The sequence below is a fragment of the Macrosteles quadrilineatus genome, unplaced genomic scaffold (genome assembly GCF_028750875.1).
Source record: "Macrosteles quadrilineatus isolate MER2022 unplaced genomic scaffold, UCM_ALF_1.0 Scaffold_1__1_contigs__length_201487025, whole genome shotgun sequence".
NCBI classification, from domain to species: domain Eukaryota; kingdom Metazoa; phylum Arthropoda; class Insecta; order Hemiptera; family Cicadellidae; genus Macrosteles; species Macrosteles quadrilineatus.
Genome location: NW_026542594.1, coordinates 128,747,826 through 128,766,454, shown reverse-complemented (window position 1 = coordinate 128,766,454; position 18,629 = coordinate 128,747,826). Strand labels below are relative to the sequence as shown.

General features: G+C 33.4%; 1 protein-coding gene across 1 annotated transcript in view; it reads left to right on the top strand.

Moving 5' to 3' along the window:
- Window positions 1–12,956, top strand: part of LOC128982833 (transmembrane protein 43 homolog) — a 14,751-nt gene extending 1,795 nt beyond the window's left edge. The window contains exons 2-8 of the mRNA XM_054401860.1: window positions 673–792; window positions 5,021–5,259; window positions 5,584–5,694; window positions 7,270–7,510; window positions 10,029–10,234; window positions 11,671–11,895; window positions 12,585–12,956. Of these exons, the coding sequence (XP_054257835.1) occupies window positions 5,219–5,259; window positions 5,584–5,694; window positions 7,270–7,510; window positions 10,029–10,234; window positions 11,671–11,878 (807 nt within the window). The 5' untranslated portion in view covers window positions 673–792; window positions 5,021–5,218 and the 3' untranslated portion in view covers window positions 11,879–11,895; window positions 12,585–12,956. The remainder of the gene's footprint in view (window positions 1–672; window positions 793–5,020; window positions 5,260–5,583; window positions 5,695–7,269; window positions 7,511–10,028; window positions 10,235–11,670; window positions 11,896–12,584) is intronic.
- Window positions 12,957–18,629: the final 5,673 nt, after the last annotated feature.

Genomic DNA, 18,629 nt, shown 5'->3' with positions numbered 1-18,629 from the left:
TTCATCCAGTAATTTAATTTCATTCCATAGTGATTAATGAATTCCAGACTAGGTAGGCCTACTAAAAAGTTAAATCAATTTACCACTGTCTCAGTTTTCCTCAATCAAATCTCCCAGATAAACATTATATCTTTGGATAAATATTTATCTGTTATAATTTTTCATCAACGCCTACTAAAAAGTTAAATCAATTTACCACTGTCTCAGTTTTCCTTAATCAAATCTCCCAGATAAACATTATATCTTTGGATAAATATTTATCTGTTATCATTTTTCATCAACAAAAACATGTAAGGTAACATAGGTAGTTAAATGCACTTAAAAACATGCAAATTGTCCTGTTGTGAGCCTACCTTTATTTTCAACCCTCTACTTTAGACCAAGTATTTGAAACATACGGTGCCCAGGCAATCACAGCTGGCCATGTGTATTGAGTAAAGAAACACTGACACTAAGACGAGAACACTAGTATTATCCTCTGCTAACTCAGGTAAAAATCTCATACTTCCTCTTAAGTGATTAAATGAATTTTTTTATTTAGGGACCTAATAGGACGCAAAAAAACCTTAAAAACGAGCAGGGTAGGACTACTTTTCTATTTCAAGGCCTAAGTGAATTTGCTAAGCTTAATAGGTTTACATTAGGAAGTTTTTTTAATCAACCATTTTTCAGGACTGTTTGAATACTGAAATGGGATACAACTCCAAATCAGAACTCCGAGGCTCTTGGATGAGAGGGAGCATCGGTATTATCATCCTTATTTTCAGTATTGGAATTCTGGTAAAAAATGAAGTAAGTAAGAAGTTGTACGCATGTCAGCCTTAGCTCATTCAGAGTTGTTTTAAGTCATTAGAATAGAAATCTCCATACCCACTTGCTCCATAGAAGAAAACCAAGCGACAGTGCGACATTGTCGCAGAACTAGGAAGCGGCCTGCAGAAAGATCAGACTAGTGTAAACAAACTGTGGCGCACACACAGTTACAGGAGACAGTGATAAAATATCCATGACCGCAAAAGAAGTTGGCGAGTTTTCTGCAGCCACAGGAGACAGTCGAGATTTAATTGCTTTCACGAGATATCGTAAAATATGTCTACCCCGCTGACTCAACCTCAGCTTGTCCGCCTCTTTGCTTAATTCGACGGTGCCATCGCCTAGCAGTGGCGGTGATTGGGCTTGAGAGGTGGGGGGGGGGGGGTTTGGGGGTGAAATATAAATATATTGTTGATACTACGTTCTTTAAACATTATATTCTTTATTCTATTTTACTAACCAAGGCTATGTCCTTGTGTATACTTTTCACTTGATAATGAAAGTTAATTATTGGTCACATGTTATTGTTGTACTAGTAAGTCCTACCTACCAACCTACGCTTTTTAAAATTTTTAGTTCATATGTTTAATCTTCAATAAAACTTAGTAAGTCTTGAGTTTGTACATAAATAACTCTTAACCTACCTCAGTTTTTGAGACATCACTAAGTAGTAGCATTGAGTATACACTAATAATCAACGGTAGTAGTGGCCTGTATGAAACTATCTTTAGGCTATAGGCTAGTGAACACCCTCGAGCACGGACTTGCAGTCCATTCGGGGGAATACTATTCTTACCCTAATAATGTATTCCTGGATTTATAAAGGTGAATAAAGTGATTTTTTGGTTTGATTTGATTTGATTTTGAAAATCCCTAGATATGGTTCGGAAACAAAAAATAAACATGATCTTAAATAGTGTAGACCTACTTCGGAAAATTAAAGTAGACTGAAAGCCTGATTGCCACAAATGTAGTTTATTATAGACAAAGTAAATAAAACTGTTACAAAATATAAACAGTGAAACTTTGTGGTAATATTGGCATGACATTAATGGACCTATAGTGCTTTGTTTTCCAGCGACATTCCTAACCTACTATATAAAAGTGTTAAATGTCTAGGTTTATGCCTAGCAAATACTTCAACACATTCTTCAAGTTCTATGCTGATAGAGGTATCTTTTTCTATAGCCAGGATGGCTAAACTTTATAAACGGTTTTGGAGCATTGAGTTTCTTAAATAGTTTTTGATCCGTTTTAAGACACTGAAAGACCGTTCAGCGGTTGTAGTAGACACTAGGACAGTCAAAAACAATTGCAGAAGCTTAAAGAGATTAGAAAAAATGAGCTGGTTGTGAACGTTTACAGACATATATTGCCGTACGAAATTTGACACAAGCTCATTAGGTTACGTAGTTGGTTTGAGTTAGGGGTTATTGTGGAAAACACATCAATTTTAGAGGCTTAAGTGTCAGTTTCTAAACCTAAACATGTTAAAAATATTCTGTAATACTATACTAGACGTTATTTATTGTTAATTATGTTAGGTATTTGTATGAGGGTAGCTAGTCAATTTAACTACTACACAACTGACTAGTTTAAAAAAAGAGGCCTATATGTTATAATTTGATAAATATTCCCTAGGAGAGTGGGGTGGCGACTGCCCCCTTGCCCCCCCCCCCTCTGTCGCCTAGTGACAATTTTATTGCAGTATTATAGTGATCGTTTCCCTTGGTCATGTGGACATCATCACCGTCTCCTGAAATTGTGGCAAAATTTGTATTTGTAGGAAACATCATCGTTGTTTTCCTCCATTGCAGCAACCCACTGAATACGTTCAGCAGTAGGCTACAGTAACATCACCGTTATCGAGTTAAACAAGTATTTAAAATAATATACAATAAAAATAATATCAAATAATTAGATAATTCAATTTAGTAATGATATTTTTGATCATAGCTTACATTGGACAGCGCAGTCGGAGGCCAGACCGTCCCAATTCCAATACATGTAGTATTATGGCAGAACAATCGAACAACGCTGAGGGTGCCATGTCGTAATTTGCAATGCTTTAGTATAGAAATTCTGGGGTAGAGTCCATAAAGTTGCATGCTAACTCTAATCAGGGCAGTCACCACAATCTGGGTAGTTTGCTTCACACGCTCTTGTTATGAAAGTGGTCATAGTCATATAATCTTTATTCAAGAGTACAACATATTGCACCAGAATGGCGTTATACAATTAAATTATATTGTTAAAACTAACCATATATAAAAAGGCTAAATAAAAATACAAAAACTTATAACTTAGGTACAAATCTACAACACAGTCAACCAACAAATCCATCAAGGGAATAAAAGGGCTTGGATAACATAAAATTTTTTAGTTGTTTTTTAAATTTATTTTTTTCTGTTATTTGTAAAATATTATTAGGTAGAAGGTTATAAAACTTAATCCCAGCATATAAAGGTTTTTTTTTTCAAAGAATTTTAATTTTTGTTTAGAAATACTGATTTTATGTCTGTGCCTTGTCCCATAGATGTGGCATGAATCCAAGGTCTCGGATTTTGGTAAATTATTCTTTACAAACAAGATCAAATCAAAGATATATTGGGCAAAAACAGTAAGAATACCAAGTTTTGAAAATTGTTCTTTAAGTGAATTTGTCCAATCTTGAATGTTTAACATGATGCGAAGTGCTTCTTTTTTAAATTATATTTGTTCCAAATTTTCTTGAGCGCTTGCCCCATATAAAATTATGCCAAAGGAGATGTAGGAGTGAATAAAAGTAAAGTAAATCATTTTTAATGTTTCCAAAGGACATAATTTAGACATTTTTCTCAGAGCAAAAATCCCTAAAATTTTTTCCTGATGTAGAGGTTTGTTTTGGACAGGACGTCATAGGAGTTTGGAGATCTGGAGAGCTAAATTCAGTTGTTTTAGTAGTTTTTATGTTGGTTTCCTCTAAGCGAGTAATAATATATGTATCTCTTTGCTTATATGCTCCTTTTCTATGAACATGCTGACCATGGCGGGTATGATGGTATCTCTGCAGCAAGTATAGGTCCAGGAGATGCACATGAGTTAAGGTGTAACATTCCTGCCTGATTAGCGTGTTTACTTTAACGAGATTATTTTCAGGACTATTTTCGTTTAGGTCATATCTATATGGTATTGTAGAAATAATAGGTTTGTGTGGTCAAAATAGAAACAATCCTTTTTTAACTGGGTTTCAAAGTTTTTGAGAAGCTGTTCTCCTTGTGAGAGTGAGTTTGGAGTTATGTTGTTTGTGCCTCCAATTAAGACAATATAGTCTTTTTTGGTATGAAATTTAAAACTGGGAGAACATAATATGGAATTCATTATAGGTAGTAGTGAAGCTCCTGGTGAGTATAGATGTTGGCACACCTGTTTTCCATAATCCAAACAGTAAAATGTCTAAATTCTATCCAGAAAACTACTGAACTAACCTTAAAATGTTGTTTTGGTGTTGTTTATTGAATAGTGATGTAGGCCTACTGTTTGTGCAAATGCCTACTAATAATTGTAAGCTGTTATGGAATGGATTTCACATCTAGTTCAGTTAAAGGTTGGCCCTACAGTTCTGGTTAATAATATTATTACAATTACAAATTTCTTTACGTTACCGGTATATGTTTAAATGCAAATTATCTTCATCATATGTTTTGGCTGTTTGGCTTTCTAGTCCTTATTACCTTGGACATTTTAAAGATTATTGTGTAACTATTTTGTTAGTGTTTTTTCAGTACACAGACACATCTGCAAATGTTTAGATTAAATACAATAACAGCATTGAAAACAATTACCAGTAAGTTTAAATTAATAAATGTATGTGTGTGTGTACATTAAAAATTAAAGCTATAAAATGTTTATCAATTCTTTGACAAAAGTGAATGATGGTAGGCTTTTGTTTCAATGTAAAAAAAATACAGAGCCCTCCCACCACCAATGATCACCAGCCGCTACTGGAGTAAACAAACACTAGGATTTATTAATTCATCCAGTATAGCCAAAAATTACGTAACTGAAAACCTTAAATGTGTTACTTCGTAGTTTCAAGTAATACAACCAAACCTAATTGATATTTATTTCATCTTCTACAAACATTTTATTTTTAGACATTGCTAGAGTATTTCAGTTTATAGACTTCATAACTAGACCTTTTTTTTAAAACCTTTGTTATTTACAGATATCCTCTGTTATGTGACAAGAAACGTTTGAAAACATAACAAGATTGATTGTAGATGTTGGCTTCAACAGATTACCTGATTCTGGTAATAATGGAAAGTTGATTTACTTGAAAGGTCGCATTGAAGTCAATGAACCTCTCACAGAACCCGAGTATGGAGTCACTATCGCTGCCGTCAAACTCAAAAGACGAGTTCAGATGTTCCAGTGGGTTGAAGTGCAGGAAGAAAAATCTCAGTGGTAAGTGTGCTTGCTTTCTTTGATACCGTTATTCATCTTCAAACATCAACTATGGATATTGAATCAAACATCTCAAGAAGACTCATGTTTCCTCTCCACGTAAATGGTATTTCTTCTGGCTGTCTTTCCGGAGTCGTAACAGCTTCCTGCAAGATCCAACTTTGAACATTTTAAAACATGCTAAACTTGAAATAGAAAGGGGCTGATTCTGATTCTTGATTCATCATAACTTTTTGTATCAGTAGTATCAAGGAATCATTGCTGGTGCATATTATATGCCAGCAGAGGATCTATCATAGGTGATTGACCTTCGTTATTTTGCAGGTGGGGCTATGATACAGACTCTTACAACCCCATAGTTTACACTACTGCTTGGCGCGATCGATTAGTTGACAGCACATTATTCGCTAAACCTTTTGGTCATGCAAATCCTAAGTAAGTATTTAATGTATAAAGACGGACCTCATTTATTAGTATCTAAATCGTAGTATAGACAATCAATGAATAGGGACATGAGTAGCAGTGTATGTACTCTTTAGTAACAGGAGTGGGTTTTTTACAAGTTATCAAAAGTGAACCCCAAATTAACTAAGGGATTTCTCCCTAACATAGGTTATGAAGGAGTAGGCCTAAAGGAAAGCCATACATAGGCTAGTTGTGTATTATTTATACATTGTATAGCAGTGGACATATACATTTTGAATCAAATTAAAATGAGCAGAAAAGGACAGAGGTGCGGCAGAACAGACTAAGCAGTTTTACTCATGCAGTTCCTATACTAAAGCTGTGAATGGGTTAGGCGGACACTGTTGTCCGGTTCTCATCAGCCACTCTTACCGTTCAAATAAATAGTATTTATTTAGTATTTATTAACTATTTATTTGATTATATAAGCAATCCAGAGGCTGAAATGATAGAGACTCTTACCGTTTCTGTCACTTTTTTTTTTAAAGAGGTTGGCGGCCTCTTTTAACCTTGCATTTGCCCGTCTACATAGACTAAGCGCCCGTGCGTGGATCGTTTACAGCAAAGCAAGGGGTGAGCCGGTACAGTACAAAGGTGAACTGTACTGATAAAATGTTATCGGCAGTGACCAGGATCCGAACCCACGACATCGCTGCCTTGGGCCCGAAGTCCGCGACGCTACAGACTGAGCCACCGACTCACCAAAATCATGGTACAACTCGGTATACAATCATGGCGACTCGGATTTTCCGTTAACTTTTGTATTCCAAAAGGCTTCCTCCATAATTCCCTGACTATGTTATCTGCTAAATTGTCCTTTGCTTCAACCACACAGTAAGCAACATTCTTGAGAAGGAATGCTGCATAGTTAAAACTGTTCATGTAAACATTAGTACTGTAGGCATACTGTATTACATACAGTATATTCTTTCATTTAGTAATACATATACCTGCTGTGAATAGACAATTTTCTCAAGATAAAATGACAAATAGAACTCAAAACATGATATGTATGCACACACTCAACCAAACTCTTAAAATTATCTTACTGTAGTGTTTGATGACACAAATAAATCAGATTGAAATTAAGTATCTTTGTATTGAAAGGAAGGATGACGGGCCCTTCAAATGGCTTAATACCTTAACAATGGACTTAATAACATTGCACGGAAATTATAACAAGGAATCTAGCATAGAATAAACAGTTGGATAATTGATGCTTTACTGTACCAACAACAGGATATTTTTAGGATGGCAGGTTTTCCGTACCTGAATGGCGAAGAGTCCAATATAGCACAAGACACACAAAACAGACTCTACATACAAAATTAGAATATTACACCATCACTGACAACATTTTGAATCAAGGAACCCTCCCTCTGATTCAAACCTTCCTCAGTTGAAAATGTTATCAGTGACCATTTTCTATAACAATGTGCAATGTGTTATCACTAACAAGTGTGTTGTGAAATATTCTAATTCCATGTTCGATAGAATTAAAAATGAGAAATAATGCCAATCTAATTTAGAATTTTATGTTTGAAGAACGTTCCCATTGGAGAGTAGTGTGAGTGTGAGCGAGATAGTTCATGTGGGAGGCTACACACTCAGCGACGAGCTTAAAGACCACTTTACTACCTACACACTTCTCACAAGTGATCAAAGACCTGAGCGAAGAGATATCAAAATGCACTCAGGTCTCTACTATCATTCTTTTGATGTGTGGAACCCAGAGGTCGGAGACACGAGGGTTCAGCTATCATATACGGGAGCATCTGACAGTATGGTGAGTACAGAGTGTGCTAAGGTGTTGTCCCTCAATAAACTTGTAAAGCTTTGTTCATTTTTATTTAGCCCGCTTAAATGTTTTTCTATTTCATCTTCAAAAGTCGTTCCGTGTCTTTGACTGAGTTTAGTATGAGATGTGTACAGTACACTCTCAATTATCCGAGCCTCTGGGTTATCCGAGGTCTTTTACCAGGAATAAGCTATTACCATGGTAAGACCTGGTCCCGGGACTGATTTACTTTTTCGTTTTGATGTCCCCAGAGACCAAAAACACCATCCGTTCAAATTCATATCCATACAGGGTGTCACAAAAAAGTGTGATGGGCTATACAGGACTTAATTCTACATGCAAAAATAAGTCAAAAATGAGGAATAAATTTTTTTGGATTTCGGCTTAGTTTAGCCGTAATCCGCCATTTTGTTTTTTGGGGAAAATATTTATTATTTCAAAATCCCTTTGAGATATTTTTACGAAACTTGGCAAAATTGTTTACACTATAGTAAGTAACATTTATAAAAAAAATTATTATTTTAACTTTCCAAATTTAAAAATGGCGGCCGTTTGAATTTTTTAATGCCAAATTTCATGAAAACTGGTACCTAAATCAAAATTTTGTAAGACACAAAAGTTTTAGTATGTATTATGACAAATCCAACAAAACAAAAATGAATAAAATCGGTTCATAAATAAAGAAGCTGTGTTTATTTTAGTAATTTAGACTGAAATTACTTAATACGTTACATAAATTATTACATTACATTTAATACATTTTAATATTAATAATTTCAGTCTAAATTACTAAAATAAACACAGCTTCTTTATTTATGAACCGATTTTATTCATTTTTGTTTTGTTGGATTTGTCATAATAAATACTAAAACTTTTGTGTCTTAGAAAATTTTGATTTAGGTACCGGTTTTCATGAAATTTGGCATTAAAAAATTCAAACGGCCGCCATTTTTAAATTTGGAAAGTTAAAATAATATTTTTTTTTTATAAATGTTACTTACTATAGTGTAAACAATTTTGCCAAGTTTCGTAAAAATATCTCAAAGGGATTTTGAAATAATAAATATTTTCCCCAAAAAACAAAATGGCGGATTACGGCAAAACTAAGCCGAAATCCAAAAAATTTTATTCTTCATTTTTGACTTATTTTTGCATGTAGAATTAGGTCCTGTATAGCCCATGACACTTTTTTTGTGACACCCTGTATATGTGTGTGTGTGATAACTCTACCAAAAATTATCTGATTTTTATGAAATTTCTTACAAACGTGTAAACCTACGTTTATTGAAACGAGTTCGCAAACCAGAATGATCGAACCATGGGAATAGGGTTTTACAAGGGGTTTTATGGGGTAAAAATAGGTTTTTCTCATTTTCGTCCCTCAAAACATAAAATTTCCCAATTTTTTCTCTTGACTATTTTGAAGAGCTTTAAAAAACAAATAATTTAGTATATTGAACTGTTTTTGTATGGTTATTAGTTACAGTGAAAATTAAAAAAATTGTAAATTTAAAATTGTTATGTTATTCTTATGGTGAATAAGTAAACTGTTGTAGTTTGCTTGTTTATGGATATATTTTTATCAAACTTGGTAAATATATTTATTCTATACTCAGCTATTAATTTTTTACTAAAAAATACCCTTGATACCCTCCCTTTAGCAGCAAACCTAAGTATTCGTTAAACCTAATGTTATTGAAATAGAGTAAATTAAAAATCAAATCAGGCAAATGGGAATTCGCTTAGTCTGCAGGTTTGCTGCGGCAAAGGTATTTTTATTTCTGGTTGGAGAACAATAATTAGGTTTTTATGAATATTTCTGTTTAAAGTAAAGTAAAAATATCATGTAATTTGTGATTTCTTAAAATAATACTGAGAATTATTTTAACTTTTAACGTAGAAATTATATCCGATAATGTGGGAGCGCTCATTTAAAAACTGTAGGGGTCCATCTTATTGTGTTTTTATTTAATCCTGTAGAGTATTGGCTTGGTATCATTAATACTGTATTATATAAAGTTTTCCAAGACAATTTAAGAAGTATTAAGTATGTTTGAGTTATTGTTTTCCTTAATAACATTGTCTTATTTAAATACATTTTCCATTAAAATATCCAATTAAAATAACCAATTATTGATAAATTTGTATTCACTATGCATTGTTATTAAAACATATACTTTAAAAGTCTTTTACTTCCTAATGTGGTACCGTAACCTCTAAGATAAAAATCGAAGACACCTCTGTTTTACCCGAGATTCTTGGTAACCGAGGTAGTCTCGGTCCCAACAACCTCGGTTAATCGGGATTGTGCTGTACTGAAGTAGTTTTTAAGTTTTCTAAGTAGTCTTTACATTTTGTTGCCTGTCCATCCAGTTTTTCTGGTTTGATGTAAAATAAACCTAGTTTACCAGCACTAATCGGCATTGCATCCCACATGATACTACACTAGTGAAAGTAGTAATGTACAGTGTGTGCTAAATGTTCTCATACCTAATTTATTTTCAAGATCACAATTCTGGCTGAACAAGATGGCTCCACTCTACGGCCCTTCGTTGCAGCCGGCGAAGATCTGACAGTAGTTGTGGAAGGTGAACTTCCTCTCTCGGATATCCTGGCCATCAAGTTTCCATCATCAGGTGTTTGGTTGATCCGAATCTCAGTATATTTTGGCATATATTGCGGCTACTCTACTCTCAGCTTCATCGTAGGTAGGTCCAAACTTTATCTTAATTCTTCCAGATTACCCTCCCATCCAGAATAATTAAAATCATACTTTACTGTACAAATATAATCTGGAAAGAAATTACTGAGAAAACATTTTTTGTGCAGCACATTAATAAATAGAATTAAAATTTAAGAAGGAAGTTCAATGGGTAGAAATTGTATAGAAAAAAGGCTTTGCTTGAATTCAATTTTATTCAAACAATCCAGAAAAGTCATTATTTAAAAATTGTGTTGTGGAGTAAAATGCTCTATTGATTAGCAACCATGTCAAGCGAGATTTCAAGCATTTCATACGTAACTCGCGGACATTAACAGCCAATTTGTTATAAAACTTTATCTGCTGATAATAATTTAATATATCCAGCTGGAGAAGCATTTTACTCTTTTAAGAACCTCTGGTATGATGACTATGTATAATGTCTCAAGTAAAACAATTATTATTTATGTTTTGTTGTATAAAAATGTCTTACCAAATTAATATAGAGGGAAATGTTAAAAATTTTCTCTACAAAAAGGTTTGCGATTGCCACAGCCAGGACTATCAAAATCAAAATTGATTTTAGTGAATTTCCCATATAGGGAATAAGCTATTACCGTAGTACTCATGGTAAGACCTGGACCCGGGACCAATTGAATTTTTCATTTTGAGGTCCCTAGAGGCCATAAACACCATCCATTCAAATTCATATATATATATATTTATATATGTGTCCGTTAGCGCAATAACTCAAGCAAAAATGATCCGATTTTGATGAAATTTGGTACAAATGTGTAAACCTACGTTTATTCAAACGAGTTCGCAATTCAGATAATCGAACCATGGGAACAGGGGTTTATGGGGGGTTTATAGGGTAAAAATGGGGTTTTCCCATTTTTGACCCTAAAAAAAAAATTTGCAATTTCTGTTTAAACCGTTTTGTAGAGCTTAATAAAAGAAATAATTTAGTATATTGAAGCGCTGTTGTATGCCTAACGGTCACGTAGAAAATTCAAAAATAGTGTAATTTAAAATTCCCATGTTATTCTTGGAGAAAATGAAAATTTGTGTAGTTTACTTGTTTAAGATATATTGATAAAATTTGGCAAATTTATTTATTTCATCCTATACTATTGACGTATGGTCAAAAAACACTTTTTATCTTCCCTGTAGCAGCAAACCTAAGCACTTGTTAAATCTAATGTTATTTAAATAGGGAACAAATATGTCTTATTTATGGAAATGTCTTAGTAAAAATATAATCAGACAAGTTAAAATTCGCTTAGTCAGCAGGTTTGCTGCGGCGGAGGTATTTAGAGCTTTTTGTTGCTACATGTACTAACTCACTTGGATCTACGTAAATTGTTCCATAAGGTCAAGAAAGGATACTATGTATCACTTGTTTTACATTAGATTTTGACATAGTGGTTTGGTATTTTGCAGGTAGACAGAGCCGGCTATTGCAAGCGTTCGTTCACAACAACAAGGCGTTCCTTTGCCAGATTCTTTCTGCAGCCACCTTCTTCACTGTCATGGCGTTTGCCTGGCTGCCATTCAGACCAGTTCTTGGATCAGTCAATCTACTTATAGCAGCAATCTTGGTGCTATATTTGGTTATCAAAGGTTATTCTCTGTACTACTACTTCAACCGTTGACTTCATATCCCCTTTAGGTGAGATTTAATATATATCATGTAATATGTAGTAGTTTACTTAACTAATTGAACTGAGAGACAGTAAACCATACTGAGTGTACAAACACTACTTTAGTGCCAATGATATCCTTTGTATTATAAATTTAGTCTCTCTGACACTTCTTTTTAACTCATTCTCTGTCTATAATCTACATCTAATAGTTTGGTACTACTTTGTTAATGGTGTAGTAGTGCTGATTGCTTGCCGTGACGTTTTTTTTTTTTTTTCATTTTTGGTTTTAATTTAACCAGCCACTAAATTAAATTTTACTTTTTAACACATTCACTGCTAATGATATGTAATACTTTTATAAATGGCTAAAAAACATAAACATTAACATGATCATGTTAATTGAGTGACAATATATCTTTAATTAAATAAATTTTATACTATAAATTGTGGATTAAAATATATTATGTAATTATATACATCATGTATTATATATCTGCTAATATACTTATGACGCACAAGTGCGTCATTAGCAGTGAACGTGTTAAAATATACAATGGTAAAATTATTAATGGTTTAATAATAATGGTCTCATAAATATATTTTTAATTTGAATTTAATCTTCAATTTAAATCCTTATACGGGTAGGTAGGGTAATTAGTAATATATCATTTATTTTTCTTGAAATAACATATTTTTTCAAATTTTATATTTACAGGTGGTCTGAAAAATACCAAATGATCTGTGCCCATTATACCTGACAAAGACAAACGTCAAGATAAAGGAATGAAGGTTTTGCATCCATGTTACATCCATATGTAATATAATATATTACCTATGGAGCAGGAAGAGGACATGGTCTACAAGTTGTGCCATCTAAATTTGAAAGACGTACTGTGGACAAGACTGAATGTTGAAAACATGTTTTGGGACCGAGTTGACAAATTTGTAACTGACCACCCTAAATGGAACAACAACTACAGTGTACATAACTGTGTGTACATGTAACATATTGCCTATGTGTAACATTGTGTGATGTAAAACTTCATAAAATTTTATACATTGATTAGGTTTAGAAATAAAAGCTGTCATAGACTGAAATCTGCTTACATTCTATTATTGCCTTTTTATTTGGTATCACTGAGATATGCACAAATGATTAACTTTGATTATGATTGTTGTTTCTTCAGTTGCAGAGTTGCATGACTTGTTAACCACCTGTGAAAATGTTGGTTAGTAAATAAAGCAATTAAGTCATTGTTCATAATTTTGACTATTTTATTAATTCTTGATTAAAGTAGGCCTACTCATAATTAAATCACAATATAAAATAGGCCCATCTTATTACTTTTTCATAATGATACAGGGAACTTGTTAAATCAGTCATAAATTATTTTAGTTTTAGCAGAACAATACATATGTTTATTTTATTTCATCTAAAATGTGAAATGTATTAATAACAGGCCCTTTTTTATTTAATTTAGATGAAAAAAAACTAAATTTCGTTGTAACTGCTCGCCATATTAATTTTGTAAATATACATGAAGAAAATAATAGGAATGAGTGGAAAATCAAGTAAAGTTAAGTGGTGCAGCATTTCGCAAACTGTCAAAGGAAAATCGTTTCTTAATAAACAACATTAAATATAGTTCTGTATTATTAATATCATTATTATATGACACATTATTATAAGAACCCCTTACTATTGATTGGTTAAGTTAAGCTGAAATAAACAAAACAGAATACAGTAATAGTAATACAAACAAATAATCACACCTGATTTTAATAAGGTAATAAAATTGAAAGAATAACATACAAATACAGTAAGTACAGCTGAGGTATTTTTAACATTAGGTATATGGATAGTTCCCTTTAGAAAGGAATTACAACCTTAAAGGGCAATTTATGAAATAATGGATAGTTTTGAGCAAGGTTTTAAGTACAGTATATGGTTTATGGGGGTGTGACTTGTAGTTTTCTCAAAAGTTCATGGATACTTTGGGATTTATGTATTGATGTACTCATAGTGTAACTACTATGTCTTTCTTAGAAAAATGCATTAATAAGCGTGCCAACAACGGGAAATTTAATATCGCTTTTACGTTGAAACCTTTCCTTTTTCCCGAAACACGAAGGGGCGGTTGGCCGAACAGGCCTAGGGGCGGGGCTGTAGGTAAGCCCGCCACTGTTTACTGGCATCATTTGTGAACAGAGTGACACAAATTTCAGCTCTGTCGCTGTCGTGGCTGTGTGTTTTAAAAATATTTCTAACAATAAAATCTCCCGCCGTGTCCGAGGTAAGGTCAGGGATATGTTCTTTATCACAAGAAACACATCCGATGCCGAGATTCATTGCCAGATGACTGAAAGCAGGTGTCAGCATTATGACACAACCTATCTGGCAAAGCTGGTCTTGGTGAAGAGGAAGGTAATCAGGTAATCAGGAAGGTGATGTCCCTAATGCAATGAGTGAGGATAGTGTGCGGAAATGGGCACTCGTAGTAAAAAGTGTATTTTTTCCATATAAAAGAATCTTCATTGGTCACAATTTACGAGAATCTGATTTTCCCTGTTTATGACCTTTGTTAATTGTTATACAGTATTAGTACAGTATAAACTTCTAAGATGTTACTAGCATAAACGTACTATAAAAAATCAATAATATAGACATAGACGATAACTATAGATTATATTTTGATTGTTGAAATTGTGAATTGCAATAGTAAAAGAGAAACTAGTTTTCTTGTTTTTTGGCATTGGAATTAAATCCGTTCCTGGGGTGACATCTAGAGTATAGCATGATTATTAGTACACACTTTCAGCTATAGCTGGCAAACAAACATGAAAAGCATCGCAACAAATTAAGTGATAAAAACATAAATGCAAACAATCACAAATGACCAGCTTGATTTGAAGTGTAGGGCAGAAGAATGGTATAATCCTGCAGAAGAAGAATCCATCTGTGTATGGCATGAGTGATTCTCTGTTGTTGTAAATGATGGTTTTTTTTGTAATTCTTAACCCAAATGGGAGTATGACATACTTCCACGTATGGTATTTTTTTCATAATTTTTCGAGTATGGTGGGAACCCTGGTGAGCATAACAGTAGCTGCCTAAAATAGCATATGCTATCATCTGGCCCCAGGGTTGTTAGCCTTGACCGAGTCATTGACCTGTTATCACCACCCTGGGTCTGGCATACCCCCACGCGCATGCTTGTGTTACCAGTACTGTGTTCATTGGGGTGTCTAGTGTCTTAAGTTTTACTATCATAAATAGTATTAACTTTGACTATATACAGAATAGACTTCCCATGTAATGTAAACATTTGAAGCCAAAAAACGTGGTGCAATCTGTTGAGATGATCACCAACTGATGACAATATTCTGTGTTAAGTGATAAATCAATCAGCTGTTTGCTATGATACTGCATTGGTTTTAATTAATATTCAACCCAACACACTAGTAAACTCTGGTGAGACGGTCCTGAACTTCATCTATTTTCTTGGCTTCAAATTTTTATATCACGTGGCAAATCTATTGCGTGTATAGTCAATGCTAATAGTCATTACAAAACCCTGTTAAAAATTAATCCCATTTAATAGGTCTACACAACTGCTGTTCAGTTATAAAAAAACATCTTATGCATCTTGACAGTGAGCATTTAATGAGTTCGATGACACTGTTTCAACCAGTTTCAACATTATATTTTTTAATTACAATCTGTTGTCATAAAAATTAGAAAACACGTCTCCAATCAATTTTCAAACCCACCTACAAAGATATAAGAGCGCGTCTAGATACGTTAGTTCTGCCTTTGCAGACTATAAAAAGCAGCTAGCCTGTCAGATTTAGTTTCGATCATCCACAAGCATCTGGCGAGAAGTGCGCGTACATCTCTCTTCCTCTAACTATCTCCGACACCACAAACACACACACTCTGTCTATCTCTCACACAAGCACTATTTCAGCAAACTACTAAATCTGGATTAGGTTTAACCACATACTCTTATTTGAGTAGCATTTCCTAAGTCGATGTGATGTTCGTCAAATCATAATTTCAAACTTTGTATTGACATTTATTTTAACGAATGTATAAAAGTAAAGAATGTTTCATTCATTCATCGTTTTATATCATGGTGTGTATAGTATGTAAAAAACGAATGTATAAATATTAGAGTAAAGTTCCTGCGATCAGGAAAGCTTGGTTTTAGTTAATAAGATTACTTAAATTGCGTTAATTTAATAGGTATATTTTATTTTTGAAACTAAACAATGTAGCTTATTACATTTTAACAGGTGTAACCAAGTAATAAAATCGAAGGAAAATAACCGTCAAAACCCCTTAAATGAATTTAAAAAATGTTTAATCGTAGAAGAAAATATTTAATAACATCGTAAATTAGCCAAAAAAATAATTCGTGGTATAGAAATAAATACCTAAATTCAAATGTGCATTTTAATTTACAATTTTTTGATTGGTTTAGTAGTTGATAAAGGTGGCTAACTGTTAGTTAGTTGATAGTTATAAACTACATTTTCTCTACACTCTATAGGTTATAGAATATGACAAGCACCTTGATTACTTCAATAACATAACAGTTAATATGGGTCTGTTTCCACTGAATTATCTAATTGATAGTGAAATCCGAGTAATGGATTCTGACCACTAGGTTCGGAAGCTTAGTTTATTTAACTGGTTCGAATAATCGCCATCCCTGATGATTAGACTAATTCCAATGTCTACACCTCTTGGTTTTTAGCGATCGGTAGCCTCTCACATTGAGTTTCCGCTAAACAAGATTAAAATCCCGAATAAACAAAAACTACCATTTAATACATTGCTAGTAAATTTAGAGAACTAAGCTGTGTATTAATTTCATTAGCAAACCTAAACATATTTTTAATTTTCCTAAGTTTATATCGGTTAACTAGCCTCCAATAAAAGTTGGTACTAAGTTATATGATAAAAATGCTGACACATCTATCTAATAAATGAGTTTACCTTCAAATCCTGGTACACTTACTCGGTTTTTCTTAGGTTGATTGTATATATTGACGAAGCCCATTGCATTAAATGGGCTTCGTTCGGTGAAGTGCACTAAGAATAGCGCAAGTGCACGTTAGATCTAAATCTAAGTTTGAGAATTATAATATAATATCAGCCAAACATCGTAAGAGTTATCACGAAACGACTCTGGGCTTTTTAATATTTTGGAGGAGAAAGCGGCAATAAAAATGTAAGCATCAATTGAACTATTTTTAATTGCTGCTTTCCCCCAATCGAGTAAAGACAAAATTTGGGAAGTCATCTATCAACTACTACAAAACACCAGCGAGAGTCTGCAATGCTAGAAACCTAGAGGCACCTAGCGGCAATTCGACGAACTATTGCGAACGTGTGACTCCTAGTGCACATTGCCGCGATTAGACGAACGGTTGCGAAATTCAATGCTAGTTTGGATCTTATATTACAATCGTTTGTAATGATGTGTTATTAGATTTAAGTATTCATTTCCTGTATTAATAATATAGATATGTATTTAAGACGGTTGTTAATGCATTGCAAATATCTACAACAATAAATTATGTTGATTTGATTTGAGCGACAAGAGACACCTTTAATGTTGTGTGAAAGGCAATGCAGTGAAAATAGTGATAGCCTAACTACAAGTTCTGTCTTCAAGGAATTTTCTGTTTAATTATTTAAATAATTAAATCCCCATTGTCAAGGAACTTCTACTGATTTGGCTCACACAGTCCTTTATAAATTATAATTTAATAGTTTAATTTGTGTAATTATAAAATGAAAGCCAATAATTTGTATACCTCAACAATATGCCAATCCCATTAATTTATTATAATTTCCAACAATAAACACTTAATTACAAAAAGCAAATAATCAGTCACTACCATTATCCACTACCCAATGGGTGATTGACACTTTTTAGCTAATTTCCTTACAGCCCCGGGACCGATTTACTTTTTCATTTTGATGTCTCCAGAGGTTAAAAACATTATTCGTTCAAATTGCATTATATGTTTCTTTATATTCTTCATATGTATATAGGTACAGTGTGTAAATTAAGTCTTCAAACAAATCTCTATTTTTTTAACTGAAATATATAGAAATATTCTGTTTGTGGCGTTGATTGTTTACAAAGATTCCGTAATTTTTTACACAAAAAATATTTTTTAACCCCCCTAACAGGGCAGTGGTGAGGAGGCGACTTATTTTTTTCAAAGAGATGGATATCTTACCCCTAGGAAAAATGGCAGGTATTCCAAAATTTGATTTACTGTATGTGAAAAAGCACCAATTTCACAAATATGGAAACAAATCTGTATTTTTTAAACCTAAATAGATATAAATATTCTGTTTGTGGAATTGATTGTTAACATAGGTTCCAACATTTTTTATATCAACAATATTTTTTAACCCCTTTAATAAACATAAAAGGGGTGACATGGTAGGGGGTGGCGGTGACTTACTTTTTTTAACAACCACTATTGAGTTGAGTGACCCCTCATTTTGAAGGATTTGTCAAAAGAAAAACAATGACGCAACCCCCAACCCCTGAGGTAGATATTTCACCCCTAGCCTAAATGGCAGGTATTCCAAAATTTGATTTATGTGAAAAGCACTCACTTTGGAATATCCGCCATTTTGGCTAGGGGGGAGATATTCACCTCGGATTTTTGTCATTGTGTTTCTTTTGACAAACCCTTCAAAATGAGGGGTCACTCAATAGGGGTAGCTTTT